Genomic DNA, 17,049 nt, shown 5'->3' with positions numbered 1-17,049 from the left:
TATGTACCTATGTTGAGCAATATATCTACAGTACTTTAATGTTTATCAGTCCACAGAATTCAATTTTAAACTAATACCTAAAAACATCTGATTTAAATATCATGTAAAATATTCAATATAAAATGGGAACATTAATAATTGTTCACGAAAAGAATACTATAGATTACATTAAATCTGTTTACCAAATTGGGAATGCAATCAGCCCTAGATAGATAGCTATCTGGATTTGTTTACTATCATATCTTAATGTTGGAAGATTAAGTATTTCATAAATTGTCACATTTAGAATATGCGAATGTAGTATTACGTATTTAGAAATACGAAATGTATTTAAAACCTCTCAAGAATGGCATCATAATTATAATCTATGCATCTACTTAAATTAACATCTCAAAACGTAGTAAGTATTATTAAATATAAGTATATAGTTTTGGTGGCATAAATAATTGTGTATATCTATTAGGTAATTAATGTTTTAAATAGCTAAAATACTGTTGGGATTAGTTAGGTACTATTAAATTTATTTTAAGTTGAATCCATGAGCAGTCGCATTTGATCCTTTACATGTGATTCCATGTCAGAGAAATCTCTTAAAATGTCTTCAATCATCTCGACTAAGATTGTCGGCCACTGGAGCTCAAGTGCTCGTAATCTTTGTGCCGCTCCGCAAGCTAAGTCGATAGCATGTGACAATTGACCTCTACCACGCACTCGCCAACTCATGTCCTCCTGTAAAATGCCAAGTACTTATAAGCTTTTATTTTTTTTATGATATATTTATGACTTAGTTCCAAAATAACTTCATGCATTTATATATAAATAATTACGCCTAAAGTATTTTTTTTTAAAGGATGATAATGGAATGGTGCACCCGCCTGCGCTAACGATTTACGCTGGCGGGGCACCAGTGGAGGATGATAAGATGAACATGAAGTCAGGTCAGTTAGCCCAACGCGACAAATTCACTGGGAATGTATCACGATGGTTTTCAGTGGGAACCGCGTGGAGGGCGATCTGACATGGTACATTGCTAGCCCCCCCCGTCTAAAGTATTCCCATGCTCGTAATTACAATAATTATAACACATATATCTTTATGGCTTAACTCTGATGGATCATCCGGTGAAGCTGTAAAGGCCAGCAGCGGCCAACGGTATTAGAGTATTCCGAAAAAAAGTCTCTGATGTAAAGTCGAGAGGCATTGTCGTAGTAGTGTACGTAATACTCACATGCACATCTAACGACGCTAGCCTACGCCGTCTTTAGTAACAGAATAATTGAAACCTACGATCTTTGAATCTAAGTAGAAATAACTGCTACTTACTTGTGAAACGTGTCCCTTTTTGTATTGTAAAGCTTCTTTAGCTATTACATCTCTCAGTGCGGGGTCAGCGGCTCTTAACCAAGCTTTAGCACTAACGGAACTGTTGCCACTTCTGCCGAGCCGTGAGAGTAGAGGTTGCAAAGGAGCATCGGGAAGAGCTCTCAGAACTATATCACTGAGTCCATTGTATGTTTTATTTGCTAATTTTACTTCGTCATCTGTCACCTACACAAAACACAGTATTTGTAGACTTAATCCAAAGTAATATAAAAAATGCGGAGGATTCGCTGACTGTCCCTTTTGTTATTGGATTATACGGTTGGAAATTTGATATAAAATTGATTGTTTTACTACCAAATAATTTGATTAATAATTGTATTAGCAATTTTGTTTCGCTATAAGAAAAATACCTATATATAACTAGCTGACCAAACAACGCTATGATGTGTTCAGTAATTCTAATATTAATAAAAATACTAATACTAATAATATGGTGCATTAAAACTATTATATTTAAGTTGAACCAAATTATACACAGTAAGCAAAATTTCATAAAAATTGGCTCAAGTTTTGTAGCACAATACGGACAAAGGTTGCCGCGAGATATTATAATGAAAATCTCGGGGCATACAGAAGTATTAATTATATTTACCGCTTCGTCGTTTATTTCTTTTAAACCCCAGTGAGCCAATCTATAGACTGCATATTCTCGCCAACATTTTCCATGTATTGGGTTACCTTCTGGTAAAACTGTTAATCCGGTAAGACCACGTAATTCAGCTAGGGCATGTAACTGTCCCAACCACTGAAGGCCAGTCGCCCGAAAAGATATATGCGTAACATTTGGAAACCTAAAAAAATATAATAACTATTTATCGCTATTAATTCATGAATGATTCGTATAAAACTCTATAAATTTTTATTTGTTTTCTTAAAATATTAATTCTGGTATGCACTCACTTTGATTTCAATTCTGGAAGAGATTGTGCCACTGCGTTGAAATGCACATAATGGAAAGCTGCTTTTAATACAGAGCGTGCTTTTTCCCAATCCCAGTCCCTGGCAAGACGTCTAACTGCTCCAGCTCCCCACGCACTCACCACTCCATCACAAACTTCAACAAGGTAATCTACACCTATAATTACAATGTTATTATTATTAAACCATTTCTCGTACACTCACATAATTTTTTTTATTAAATTACTATAATATTTTACCTTGTTCTCGATCTTTCGATGAAGGGACGGCTTTGAGTACTGGTTCTGATGATTTTAAGCTAGCTAAACTCTTTCCGGACTTCACTCTAGCAGTGGATGCTCGACTGGCCGAAGAAGCTCTTTCGTTTCTTCGTGTTATGGTAGCGCTTCTGATATTCCTATTACTGATCCGACTATTAATTGAGCCCTCTCTTTTAAAAACTTTAGTACTGTGATCGCTACCAGATGTAGATGAATTTGCAACAGAGCCAAAGTTTGTGCTAGTAGATATATTACTAGCATTTTCACTGTGATCAGAATTCTTATTACCTTTCATTCTACGACATTCTGGATCACAGACGGATTTAGAACGCATAGTGCTGAAATGTTCTCGTCGCCTTAAAGCTGTAGGCATACGTCTAACTTGTCTCTTATTTGTTTCGTCTTCACTTTCACTAGTTGAAGACGGCAATGAACTAAACGATGAGTCCACGATTGGATCTACACTAGAAATGCTTTCCCATCTCTTTAAAATTGGTTCATTACTATCTGCTAATTTAACATTTTCCAAAGATGAAATAATTGGCAGCAATATAGGTGGTAATCTCAGATCGCTACTAGTGGAAGTTGAATGTGAAGCGTCTGTATCTTGAGAAACGCTTCTATCTGAAAAGTTTACGCGTCTATCGGAACACTTCCGAGTTGTCGCACTCCTTTGTAATTTTCTCATAGGAGATGCTTTCGTACCGTTCATCATGTTTGCTTTGATATTATTATCGCTGCTGTTATTTTTTCCATCGGAATCTTCAGCTTCAATATGCTGTAAAGACACAACTACATCGGGAAGATTTGACGGTTCAATTGTCTGCGTTCCATCGTGCGCGAGTGTTACAGTTGAAGCATCTATTGCAAATTCTTTTTCCGTTTCATGAGTTTTGTTTGAAGCTGTAAGATTCATGAAACATTTGTTTTCCGACCTAAATATAAAAAAAAAAACATTTTAGCATATGAAGTGATACAATATCATAGAAATAACAATCGAGTAACTACTAAAATTTTATTATTGATCTAAAAATAGAGGAAACCTAAGTAATTCCCAATTGGTGCGTGCATTATTGATAATTTGATCACGTCGTGCAGCTTGTTGTGCTGTACCACCTAGTGCACAGTACGCAGCATGAGCTGCTTCTTTATTTTCCCGCCATGCCATGGCAGCTCTTCTAACCTGTAAAATTTAATTGAAATATTGATCCATATTTAAAATATCTTTGATTTGTTTATTATTATGTAAAAAAACCATTACAAATTTTACCTGATCAGTCACATGCATATTTGTTAAAGTAAGTAAACTTGGCAAGTATGATACGAGAAAAGGCGTACAATCTCCTCCTAAAGCCACAGGATTCCCATCTAGGGAAACATCAATTAATGATGTAGCTTCAGCCAGCGAAGATACATCTTCTACACTAAAAGTAAAACAACCAAATCAAATAATAAATAAATTTGAAAATTATTTACTAATGCATTTTCAATACAGATTAAAATATCGTTCTTATTAAAACTTAATTCATATTTTCAAGAATATTAAAATAATTCACTGATACTTTATTACTGTCATCATGCCCTATATAAAAAACAAATCATATATTATGAATTTTTTATTTACCTTTGCAAATCATTATTTCCAAGGTATAGTTTTTGTAATTTTGGCGCATTTTGAAATCCGAGTAATTTTCTCAGACGATTTCTTTTTAAATTTAATTCTCTTAAAGACACCAGTCCCTGTAGATCAGTTGGGCCAATGCATTTTATCTGGTTACCAGCCAAATTAAGTACTTTTAGATCATTTAAGTTGGACAGTCCACCTACTTTACTTATTCTGTTTCCATGTAAATCTAAAACTTCCAATTTTATGAGATTTGTTAATCCTTCTATTCTTTTGATCCTGTAAAGATAATTATGTAATTATTTATATTTTTGTATATTATTATTATTATATAGACAAAAATAAGTAGGTGTGTTTATGAAAAAAATATAAATTAATTATCTACCTGTTTTTCCCAAGTAAAAGTACTCTTAAACTAAATAGTCTTTCTAAAGAATGGATCTTGTCTATTTGATTGTCGTAAACATCCAGAAACACTAGTTTACCCAAATCGAGAGGTGATAATCCAGACAGGCTGTTTATTAAATTATGTTGTAGTGATAATAGTCTCAAGCCTGGTTCTCCAACGATATGAGGAATAGATGACAATCCTCTCCTGAAAGGTTCGAACATATCACAATTAAGAGAACATAATTAATATGTTTCTTCTGTAATTAAAGAAGGTAATCCTCTGAAACCAATAATTTTGATTAATATTTTGTTAGAATAATATAAAAATAATAATATACAATTACTTTGTCATAATAAGTTCCAGCTCATACTAATCATTAATATTTTAAAGAAACGTAACGTAACATCTAGATATCTTATTATCAAATCTTCTACTGAGTAACTACCACCACACTGCGATCGCCAACCAGCAAACCAACCGTGGCGATTATGGTAATATGAATATAATCCCAAGGGCCCGGTCTCCAGTTCCCGGCGGTCCTGCTAGTCTTGACCATAGCAGGGGTTGCGAAGAATCCTCACCCGACCAGGCTACCACAAACAACGACCATTGGCCTTTTTTTAGTGGAAGATTTGGTCAACATCGCTCGAAAGCATTGGTTGCAAGCAGCGCAGAACCGATCGTCGTGGAGATTTTTGGGGGAGGCCTTTATTCAGCTTGTTTTCCTACCTGTCTAAAGTTATTCTATCCGGTAGTCGATCCTTTTCTTGTGGTGTCCGTGATAGTTGCACCTTTCCCTCTCCCACCGCTTGTAAGTTAACCATATCATCTCTGACGTCATCTTTATGAAGAAAGTCATTTCTGAGAGGACATGAAAAAATATACCACATGATTATTATCGAACAATTCTACCTGAATATCGGCTTCGTAACAAGAACATTGAGTAATTGAAGTAATAGTCAAGTGACCTTATTACTCCAGAGAAACAAAAATACCTACAGAATGAGATTCAGAATATAAGTAGAGAGTAACCTAAATACCAAAATACCAAATTTTTAAGAAATAAACTCCGAGTCTCTCATTGAAAAAGAAAATCGATCCAGTAGCTATGTCTTGGAACATATAGGTACTGCAATATTAACGTATATCTGTATTTTATATATCTTTTTCTTTTATTAAGTAGCAAAATCGGACGACTTCAGACAAATTTAAAGCTAAAAATAATTAGGAATCAAACTGCAGTTTCGTTTACTTTCGCCGTATCTAATATTTGAAAGTAGGTAGGTATGTAATATTGGTAGTCGTGCAAATTATGATTACTCAAATACCCTGTTAGTGTTGTATGTGATCGCGTAAGCGCAGTCCTTGGATCGGCAATCGCAGGTTTAATTTGTAGGAAAAGTCGATTATCTCCAGCAGCCCCTTGATCTATAGGAGTATTTGTATCGAGGGATTGAGCAGATCGTCCTCTTGTGCGAAACGATATTTTTCTAATCTGTAGAGATAAAATATTATATCAATGCACTTGCAGGTAACTTACCTAATCTATGTAGTAGTCATGAGAATATAAAACAATTTGCATATTATAATATTGCATAGACAGAAAAAAAAAACCCAAAATCATATTAGAGACTTACATTTCCGCGATTGTATGTATGCATTACAAATATACACTATTATCTACGTGTAGAAACATATATAATTGGCCCCGGTTTATACAATTTTATTTTAGTAAAATAAATTCGTACAAAAGGCAGTTTTGGTCCATTTTATTTGTGACAAGCCGTCGCTTAGTTACAAACAAAATATCATTCAATAAGGTCATCACAGATATTGAACTTCGTTCTTATGTAGTATTATATATTACAATTCTATGCACAAAGCAGTATAATTTTATAGCTCGTTTCAACTACGACATTCCCTGAAATATTTCAGTAACTACTAAAACTTATATAAAATGTAGGTGCATGTATATGTAAGTTACTGTTTTATGATCTTGGCATTTCATTTTAATGAATAAGACCATATAATATCTATCTGGATCCGTTTAACATCGTCTACGTCACATTTTCCCTGATTTTGCAACATTTTTCTTTCCAGCTACGCTCCTATTAAAAAGAGGGTGATGTTATAAAGCGTATAGTATTCCTCGATAAACGGGATATCCCAACACTAAAACAATTTATAAATGCCGGAGACTTGTGCCGTTTAGAAAAATAATCACAAAACTTTACATCTTTATAATGTTAGTAAATGATGTGTAGAAGATCGTATTTTAATGTACTGTTTTTTTTGTGTATGACAATGGAATGGTGCACCCGCCTTCGCTAACGGTTTACGCTGGCAGGGCACCAGTGGAGGATGACAAGATGAGCATGAGGTCAGGTCAGTTAGCCCATCGTGGCAAATTCACCAAGAATTCATCACGATGGTTTCCAGGAGGAACCACGTGGAGGTCGACTTAATATGGTACATTGTTAGCAATGGGAGTTACTAGTTCCCATTGCTAACAATCCCCTTCCCCCCTCTTAATGTATTTACTGGTACAAACACTTACACTGATCCTCTTGGAATTATGGGGAATTCGAATTTCTGATCCTAAGACGGACCTATTGCGAGGGAGTACAAATTACAATCCCTGAATGGTAGGCATCTGGGATGATAATCATAATAATAATAAAAGAGCTTTTATCGTAGCGCTGATGTACATAATTCCGTGGTTGAGAGTATCTAAGAATAACGAGACTGGTAGGATTGGTTTGTTGCATTTGTGTTACTTAAAATTTCACGGAGGTGTCTGGAGGTGCTTTTATGCTTTTTATAAGACATTGCGTGTAGGTTTAGAAATCTGTGACTATTTTACACAGCAAATTTACACAGTGGTCACGGCGCAGTTTGATAGTTGCGATCCTTTGATTTTCTTTTAGAACAGAAGAAACTTGAATGTTTTACTATTATCTGAGAATCATGAGACAGTGTCAAATCGAAATCTTTATGTATACACAGAATTCGATTTGTATTTGGAACAGTCAAATGATTAATAGATAATCACATATTGATATCAAAATAATTAATTATTGCAATTATCTTATTAGTGCAGTCACGAGAGTGGGTTGAGGAGTAGGACATTCACAAATATTTTTTAATGAAAAATAGACCTTATGCTTCTTAACTTTAAAATTCATTTCAGTTCCTACTTAGGAAATATACTTTACATTTTGTACAACGCCATCTAGTTAACAATACATGTTAATAATATTGTATATAATAAGTTTTATATTCAGTCAATCCGTCATTAACTCTGTCTGATTTTCTTCAAAAGCCGTCAATCAATCAGTCAACAAATCAAAACAAAATAACATCGCAAGACAAAAATAAATATTATTGAAAATTCCTGCAAATATATATTTTTTAAAGAGTTTTATGTATAAATGTTCGTATAATATAATAAAAAAATTGTTCTATAGTATAAGTCCTTCCGATTATAAAATGGTTCGACATTTTCCAAATCCATACGAGGATTACAAGCCTGGTGCCGATTTAGCTATCAAAAAAGAAGAGATCATAAACCTTATTAATGAACACGTAAATAATATTCGCAGACGTCTGCAACCTATACGGACAAATGTCGATGGTGGACTGTACGTCGGGATTACCGGAGTATCTTTTATGTTTTATTATCTGTCTAAAAATTCTCTCTTGTCAGAGCTAAAACGTAATTATCTGGAGAAAAGTCTAGAGTATATAAAGCCAGCTTTAGAAGTATCGGCTGGAGACAAAACATCGTTTTTACTGGGTGATGCTGGTACATATGCTTTGGCTACCGTATTGTATAAAGAATTGGGAAATGACCAATATTCAGAGATGTTGGGAGCATATAAGTCTCTTTATAGTTTATATTTGAATCCAAAGTTTCTAAAATGTGGTGGAGACGAATTCTTTGTTGGCCGAGCCGGATACTTGGCTGGGGCTCTGTGGTTAACCCGTGAAATACAAACACAAGTCTTTAGTAATGAAGAACTGTACAAAATTTGTGATATAATAGTGGCATCAGGTAGGGAATATTCAACAAAACACAGGAGTCCTTCCCCTTTGATGTACCATTATTATAAAACTGAATATCTTGGTGCAGCCCATGGTATCAGTTTCATCTTACAGATGCTGTTGACTGTGCCTGGGTACTTGGATTACAATAACTCGGCAGCTAAAGATATTAGAGCTAGTGTTGACTTTATAGCTTCATTGCAGACCGAAGAGGGTAACTGGCCATGCTGTATGGAAGAGATAGGACTAAGTGACTACAAATTAATTCATTGGTGCCATGGTGCGCCTGGCACTGTATATTTGATGGCAAAGGCTTATCTTGTTTATAAAGATGACCGCTTCTATCATGCTTGTGTCAAAGCAGGTGATGTTGTGTGGCGAAAAGGATTACTGCGCAAAGGTCCTGGCATCTGCCATGGAGTGGCTGGCAATGGATATGTATTCTTGTTGCTATATAGAATAACAGGTGATGAAAAATACCTACATAGAGCTAAACTATTTGCTAATTTTATGAATACAGATGAGTTCTTGAGAGATGCAAGGCAACCTGATAATCCTGAGAGCTTGTATGAAGGCACAGCTGGTACTGTCTGTTTCCTGGCAGACCTCTTGATTCCTGAAAAAGCAGAATTTCCATTCCAGGATGTCTTCTCGATCTATTAAACTGTTTAGATTTGTACTTTATACATGTTTTGTTAATTATTTATTACATAATTTTGGTTAAAATAGATTTAATGCTAATAATTGCTGTAATTTTATTGTCAATACCCTCATTTTTTATTCCAATATGTTGTTGACAGTAATGAAGCCCATTTAACCATTACCATGCTTACCTTGATGTGTGTAGGTACTAGTTTATTCTACCTAGAACTTCCAATCATGCATTTCGGTTACTTTATATTACATTTGTTTTCTATTGCAAACAAAAATATTATAATAGATTTTCTCACATACAAACATTTAAATAATATAGTCATTTTGCATTGTAATCGGCCAAGTGATATAATATACATTCAGAAATTGTTTTATAAGAAGAATATTCAAGTAAAAACATTAGAAATTAGGAGCAATAATACATCATACCAAATTAGTAGTAATAAATCTAAAGTTGGAATAGTGCTGGATACATCATGTGATGGCTGGTCACAAATTTTTACTAGTTTTGTGACTGAAAATATATTTAAAACTTTTATTTGGACAATAATGACTGATAATCTATCAGCAACTGCTCATGTACTAAATCAGCAACCAATAGATATTGATTCAGATGTGATAATTGCTTGTAGAAATGGGGAAATATATCGTCTTTATGAAGTGTACAATACGGGATATTATTCTAATGGGACCTATAAATTAAATGAAGTAGGATTTTGGGACAATGAAATTATCATTAATAAATCATTCAGACGTGATTTGAGCGGTGTTATCTTGAAGTGCCCAGTGGTAATAACGGAGAAGGTGGAGAATGAAACTTATGTTGATTACTTAGTGAAGTCAAGGAAACCACACATTGATAGTTTGCACAAGCTGAAGTTTTTTACTATGCTGTTGTATTTGCAAGATATGTATAGTTACAGGTACAATAATGTTTTGTTCACAACACAACACTGTATACTAATAGAGTTTTGTGGTGCTGCTCGCGTGGAATAAAGCTTTTTACTGTTGATAATCTAGCATCTTAAAGAATTTTAAATCTTTTAAGTATTTACTTGGTGTATACATTAGGTACAAACAAGCAATGACATATGTGTAGAAAAAGTACTAATTTTTTCTTGTAAATAAATCGTTATCAATGTTTTAGATTTATTTCCAAGGTAGACTATAAAGTCACATGCAGTCCCGCATATTATATTGCTATATGTATGTATACTAACCAGCTTACTTTGTAAAATATTTCATTTCGGGTGTCAGCTTGTTTCATAAATAAAATCTAAAATTGTATGTGTAAGGTTGTCTTGAAATTGTTTCCAGCAAAAGGCCGCCTTGTCCTGTATTCTAAATAATTGTACCTATATTATGTCATTGTATAAGGTAAATAAAGCATATTCTATATATTTATTAATTTATTTTTAGTTACGATTTCAAACGCGTTCTTTCCTGGGGTTACAACCGTAACGGTAGTTTTGACGGTCTGGTTGGAGCGCTACAGCGTCAGGAAGCAGATCTGAGCGGTAGTAGTCTGTTCTTCAGATCTGACCGAGCTGCTTTCATAGATTACATCATAGAGACGTGGACATCCAGGTATAGTAGGGATTTTTGTATGAATGATTACCGTCAGCGCAGGAGGGCGCAGTGAAGGATGATAGGTTGAGAAAGAAGTGTAGTCGGCTATTCGTCCGTCGTATTTTTTTTATTCCCCAGGAATTAACCACAGCTGTGGAAATGAGAACAATCATCATCGTATCACAACTTAGATTCCGGGGTGCGGAGGTAGTAATTTGGTACATTGCTAAAAACGAGTGCCACTAATTCCTGTTATTACTCTTCTTACTCCCTTAAAACTGTTTTTGACCATTTTGAAAGCTGCTCTCTGTTTGTTATATAGGTTATGTCGTGATGTATACCAATGTACCATGTCAAGTTGACTTCCACGCGGTTTCCCCTGGAAACCATCAAGATAAATTCCTGGTGAATTTGCCTAACTGACCTGACCTCATGCTCATCTTATCATACTCTACTGGTGCCCCGCCAGCTTATACCGTTAGTGTTATCATTCCTAAAAAAAGTCATGATGTTTAAATATTGTATAATTGGGTTAAAATAAAATAGTCATTATTTTTTATTATATGCATTGAATTATTATTTATTTGTTATTTAAATGATAACCAGAAAAAATACTCTGGACTGCAATGGTAATAAAAACCATCAAGAATAAAATAAACAGACACGTGGGGAGGTTGGTACTTTCGTATTTTCTTACGAAAGGCTACAATCGAATAATAGCTCTAACTATCCCATCAGTCATTATCGTCGTGACGAGTCAAGAGATGAAAAGTTCTATTAACCTTTCCTCACTTTCTATGCAGAGTCGATAGAGTTCTTCTATGTAGAGTTGTATTGATAGAAAATGCTTCAGTTTTACTCGGTAGAAATCTGTCGTTCATTGTTTTTTTTTTAAATTTAGGAGTACAAATAATAATAATAGTAATAATCTCAGGACAATTCACACAGAGCCATCTAGACCCAAGTTAAGCTAGCTAAAGCTTATGGTATGTGTACTAGATAACTGATACATATACATAGATATTTTTTTTTGTAAATACATACATATTATACATAGAAAACACCCAGACCGATACAAACAATCATACTCATGAATACAAATGTTTGTGCCATGCGAGGAATCGAACTCGCGACCATCGGTCGTAAAGCGGTGTGCTTGACCGCTAGACCACCGAGGTCGTCAATGTGTACTTGTTACTGTTTCACGAAATAAATTCTTGACAGGTTTGAATGAAATTTGCTACACTAATAAATCATACCCTTTATTACCGAATATATTTATTTATGAGTTCAGGATCACAATAGTGAGCATGTGTGTAGCTCCGTGTTGGCTTCTTAATTAATTTCACACTTCCATATTTACATTACATCTAAAATTAAATTTACTGTAAAGATAAATATTACCAATTTAAACTTTTATCTACAAATTTATAAATTGGTACCGAATTTTACCAGATATGAAGTGAATACAGTCAGGAATATAGTAGCGTAAACACAACATTCGTTATACAAATAAATTAAATTAAACACTTATAGATATAGGTATCAGGGTATATAGCTAGCAATAAATTTAACATTACTTCCTGCAGGCAATGTTTTATATTTCGTCATCCAAAACATCCAGGAGCCTTTTATACAATTTACACGAGACCGTTGACTCCTGAAGTATGGTATTGTATACTAGGCATGCTGGTTGTATCGGCTACCATTTTGGGCCTGATGTTTAAGTTAAAAACGCAAAGAACAAACGATGCAGAATCCTCATTCAGTCTCGCCATCTTGTTTTCGTGGAGTGCTATATGTCAACAAGGTAAATAATAAATAAAATTAATGTTAAAAAAGAATAAATTTTCTTAAACTTACACAGAGACCTTTAGTTCCAAAATAAGCAAAGCTTGCAGTTGCAACTTTATAGTGCTTGTATCTACTTAGGTGCGTTAACAAATGTGGACTAATGACCCCATTACTAGCAATGCACCATGTCAGGTTGACCTCCCCTGGAAACCATCGTGATAAATTCTTGGTGAATTTGTCACGACTGGGCTAACTGACCTGACTTCATGTTCATCTTATCATCCTCCACTGGTGCCCCGCTAGTGTAAACCGTTAGCGCAGGCGGGTGCACCATTTCATTATTATCCATAAAAAAAAACAAGGTCAGTGGTCTAAGGATTTAGCACATTACATTTCGATAGTTGCGGGTTTGACTCCTCGAACAATACAAACATTTACATTCACGAGTATGATTGTTTGAATTGGTCTGGGTGTTTCCTATGTACTGGCCAGTAAGGTATCATAAGTTCACGTATTTATTCTAGGTACAAACTAAAATAAAATATTTCACAGGCATGGGCATACAAAGCCGTACCATGATGGTGTCGATGAAGATAACGATACTGGTTATATTCGTGTATGCTTTGACTTTATACCAATATTACAATGCGATCGTCGTCTCGACGCTGCTACACGAGTCTCCCAAGAACATTAGAACGCTGGAGGATCTTTTGAAGAGTAACATTAAGGCCGGCGTTGAAGATGTTCTATACACTAAGGATTATTTTACGGTTGATTTATTTATATATTTTTTATTATGATATTTATTTTTTTTTGCTCCAAATACAGAAAACATTTTTATAGTATAGGCGACAAACAAACCTGCGGTTTACCTGAAGTATCATTATCATCATCACCAGATAAATTGCACGTTAATGAATTTTCTTAAGAAGGTATAAGCTCTCTTTTTGATGTTTATCAAAAAGCAAACGAAGTCGGGGATTACACCTAAAGTAAATACCTGATAAACTGTTAGTACTATGGACCCCATTGTACCTTGTGAGGTTGATCTTCACGTGGTATTCCCCCTGGAAACCGTCGTCATGAATACCTTGTGAATTTACCACGATGTAGGTCATCGTGGAGGAGGATGGTAAGGTCAGGTCAATGACCTGACCTCATGCTCATCTTATCATCCTCCACTGGTGCCCCGCCGGCGCAAACCGTTAGCATAGCCGGCTGCACCATTCCATTAATATACATAAGTAAAAATACCTAATAAACTTATCCACAGCGTACAACAGACCCCATAGCATTAGAAATGTATAGCAAGAAAATTGCTACCAAGAATCACTACAACTTTTTCGAGCCATCGTACGGCATGGCACTCGTTAAACAGGGTGGCTTCGCTTTGCACGTGGACAGCGTGGTGGCTTACAGGATAATGAGAGAAACATTCACAGAAAGAGAGAACTGCGAGCTTCAGGAGATAGAAATGTACCCGCCGCAGAAAATGGGCGTGGCCGTTAAGAAATGGTCCCCATATAAAGAACAGATCACTTATGGGTATGTACATATTTGTGGCTAATATAATTATTTTGGAATTGTAATGTCATATCATTATTAAATAAAATCATCACAATTATGACTAAATTTCTCTGCACGTAAATAGGTTGTTATTTAGGTATTCAAATTAATGATTTCTTAGGGGATCGGCATGGAGGTCGGCCAATATGATAAATCAAATAAAAGATATTTCTTCTCTTGGAGGACATTATAGCCGCTTATGAACGTCAATCTTTGAGAAGACCTGGCAAGAAAATCAATTTATTTATTTTTAAAACCAGTTTATTTACATTGTGACCTTATATAGGTGTATATGTCTAATATTCACAGAAAATCCCTTGCATGAACTACTATTGCCATGCCCATCTATCATTCGTTATCAGTTCACAATTCTAAAAATCCCCTTCTTCACAATTCAGATAATTTGGTAATACCCTATTTATAATCTAATTATAGATAGGGTATCTATAATTGCTATTCTAATTATGCAGTATTCGCAAGATGTTTGAATCTGGTATCCTCCGCCGTCTGAAGTCCGTGTGGGACGTACCGAAGCCCCCATGCGTGAGTACCCCAGACAGCAGCGTGTTCTCCGTGTCCTTGCGAGAAGTCTCCATAGCCTTCATCTGTCTCATCGTGGGAGTTATATTATCTGTGTTTGTACTTATGTGCGAAATACTTGTACATAGAGTTAATGGGAAACGCGTGGAATTCAGAAATTGATTATTTTTCATATAAATTGTAGTGGCATATTGGCAGTAGTATGTAATATTATATTATCTGTGGCAGTAGCATAACAAGCCTCAGTAATGAGCAGCTTCGGATCTTAATTTTTTTCGAGGGCCGAAAACTAAAGCTCCCCAGCCCTACTCCTTCGTCCACGTTTGTACAATATACATATATATATTAACATACAATTTGTCCAATTTGTATTGCTGTTAATTATTGAGCAATTTTCAAATATATTCAACACAAATAATTTACTTGGCGTCTCAGTGGTCAAGTTCTCAAAGATGCATTAACGATGATTTGTGTATTCACCTGCCAAGTTCGAATTTACCGCCCCCAGAACATGCCACCCAGGGCATGGGCCCCGTGTTGCCCCCCCCCCCCCCCTTGGTTCCGAGGCTGTTAATTACAAAAAGATTGTTAGTTTAAAAATAAAATCCATCAACCCATCTCTCGGTTTATTTATTGTATTGTTTATCTGGATACATATTTTGTAGCAAGGAACTGTTACAAACTTATTCGGTCGTGTGCAAAATTACAAAAGATCACAAAATCAATCTTTTCTCTATTTCAATTAATAATTGTGGGTAGTGACAACACTACACTTTTGCGGAGTAATTAAAGAAATCTGTATATATAAAGTATGTTCTGACTTGCAGTATAAATTACATTTTACATTGTGTAAAAAAATTCAAAAGTAGTTTTTTTTACACAATGTAATTGTTCTGTTTTTTTTTCAAATTGCAATGAAATTTGTACCTAATTTTAGAAAAAAAATAGGTACGGGTTTAATAAAGATAACAGATTTTCAGATGGCATGCAAAAGAAGGTCGTAATTCTTAATAATTTAGCTATTACAAAAGACAAATGCTCCACTGTAATAGCTACTCGGTAACTCTATGGCATTTTCTCGGCTTAATACAAGCTGTTGTAATTTATTTTCTTAATAACATAAGTGTATCATTACATGATGTTTTGTATAAACCGTAACTTGCGATAATTGCCTGTGACTGGCAACATTACAACAACAACAAAAAAAAAAGTGGCATAATATATCTATGGGAATTCTGTCAGTCAAGAATGATGAGTTACTATTAAACTATAACTATAGTATCAGTTGTAAAGAGATACCAATCCGAATTGCCGTGATTGTAATAGCAGAAATACGAATGCAACCATAGCAAAAGTATTACAGTAGTAATAATTTTCTGTTTTTAAACTCAGAGACTGATATTAAATGCTGTATGCATATATAGCAATACCCCGCGTATTGCTGTATCGTAAATCTTTCTTTTAGATGATTAGTTTAACGTTTTCTACGAAGTATCATCAACATTTTAAGAATCGCAAAAAGCTGGAAACTTACGGAATACCAAATTTGTCTCTTGAGAACAAAAATAGATTCTGTAAATTTTTACCTACGAAATGGGGAAATTTCAGGCATCTCATTCTGACTTATATGTATATCTATTAAAAATATACATGGATTTTACATATTAAAATAATCACGTGACAGCAATCTGTTACATTCAGAAATAATTGTCAATTTACAATCCATATAGGTATGGGAAATTATTGACAGTTTCGTGAATACTATCTCAGTTTCGGAACCTATAGTTTGGACTATTCGTGTACTGTGCGACCAACTTATTTGAACATAACGTTGTTTTGCGATATAATTAAATTAGTTATCCACGACCGAGCGAAGATCAGAAGTAGGAGATGTTAGAAGACTGAAATTTAGGTTTGCAAAAATTTAAAGTAAATAAAAAAATGTATTAGGGTGGAGCAACCTTATCACATAAGGATTTAAAAAATAGTTTACATCCTATTCTGATACCTACTGAATTTCACAAAACTTCATAAGAATCGGTCATGCTGTTTCGGAGAATTTTGTATATTATACAACTATATATGTACACATAACTACTTCATTACCGAATATACAATATATTGTGTTCTGCGGAATTATTTAACATTATCTCTATAACTACATTCTACCATCGATACGGAATCATCTTTCATTTTAAGACCTAAGTGGTCACGGACAGTGCTTTCAGACGAGTTTCCTCTGACTACTTAATGGACTATTTTTCTCTATAGACTACATTTCAAAATTATATTAAGGTTTGTTAAGG

The 17,049-nt window shown here is 34.6% G+C and overlaps 3 protein-coding genes across 3 annotated transcripts; 2 read left to right on the top strand and 1 right to left on the bottom strand.

Annotated features, from left to right (window-relative positions):
* Nucleotides 1-180: 180 nt before the first annotated feature.
* LOC131852385 (leucine-rich repeat-containing protein 49) lies at nt 181-6,333 on the bottom strand. The gene is made up of 12 exons (XM_059203061.1): nt 6,214-6,333; nt 5,905-6,071; nt 5,306-5,437; nt 4,571-4,780; nt 4,186-4,464; nt 3,832-3,985; nt 3,605-3,744; nt 2,541-3,496; nt 2,284-2,458; nt 1,976-2,174; nt 1,324-1,548; nt 181-729 (listed from the first exon to the last, which is right to left on the bottom strand). The coding sequence occupies exons 1-12, from the start codon at nt 6,235-6,237 to the stop codon at nt 526-528; spliced, it is 2,865 nt and encodes a 954-aa protein (XP_059059044.1). The 5' UTR covers nt 6,238-6,333; the 3' UTR covers nt 181-525.
* Nucleotides 6,334-7,906: 1,573 nt separating this feature from the next.
* Nucleotides 7,907-9,385, top strand: LOC131852422 (lanC-like protein 3). Its single transcript, XM_059203101.1, has one exon. It carries the CDS (start codon nt 8,000-8,002, stop codon nt 9,281-9,283), a length of 1,284 nt encoding a protein of 427 aa, XP_059059084.1. The 5' UTR covers nt 7,907-7,999; the 3' UTR covers nt 9,284-9,385.
* A 60-nt stretch (nt 9,386-9,445) lies between these two features.
* LOC131852420 (ionotropic receptor 75a-like) lies at nt 9,446-14,981 on the top strand. Its single transcript, XM_059203100.1, has 6 exons — nt 9,446-10,197; nt 10,694-10,861; nt 12,433-12,653; nt 13,190-13,407; nt 13,911-14,182; nt 14,674-14,981. Exons 1-6 carry the CDS (start codon nt 9,446-9,448, stop codon nt 14,903-14,905), a joined length of 1,863 nt encoding a protein of 620 aa, XP_059059083.1. The 3' UTR covers nt 14,906-14,981.
* The last annotated feature ends 2,068 nt before the right edge of the window (nt 14,982-17,049 follow it).

Source organism: Achroia grisella, unplaced genomic scaffold (genome assembly GCF_030625045.1).
Source record: "Achroia grisella isolate CSIRO2021 unplaced genomic scaffold, CSIRO_AGI_Agris_v1 utg848, whole genome shotgun sequence".
Taxonomy (NCBI): domain Eukaryota; kingdom Metazoa; phylum Arthropoda; class Insecta; order Lepidoptera; family Pyralidae; genus Achroia; species Achroia grisella.
The sequence above is the reverse complement of the archived record's forward strand: the minus strand, read 5'-3'. Positions and strand labels throughout refer to the sequence as shown.

Coding starts and splice junctions, on each gene's coding strand:
- LOC131852385 (XM_059203061.1), bottom strand. CDS start 6,237: ATGCATACATACAATCGCGGAAAT. Junction 4,465..4,570: donor CTTTTACTTGGGAAAAACAG/GTAGATAATTAA, acceptor TTATCTTTACAG/GATCAAAAGAATAGAAGGAT. Junction 3,986..4,185: donor GGAAATAATGATTTGCAAAG/GTAAATAAAAAA, acceptor TTTTACTTTTAG/TGTAGAAGATGTATCTTCGC.
- LOC131852422 (XM_059203101.1), top strand. CDS start 8,000: ATGTATAAATGTTCGTATAATATAATAAAAAAATTGTTCTATAGTATA.
- LOC131852420 (XM_059203100.1), top strand. CDS start 9,446: ATGCTTACCTTGATGTGTGTAGGTACTAGTTTATTCTACCTAGAACTT. Junction 12,654..13,189: donor GAGTGCTATATGTCAACAAG/GTAAATAATAAA, acceptor AATATTTCACAG/GCATGGGCATACAAAGCCGT. Junction 14,183..14,673: donor AAAGAACAGATCACTTATGG/GTATGTACATAT, acceptor CTAATTATGCAG/TATTCGCAAGATGTTTGAAT.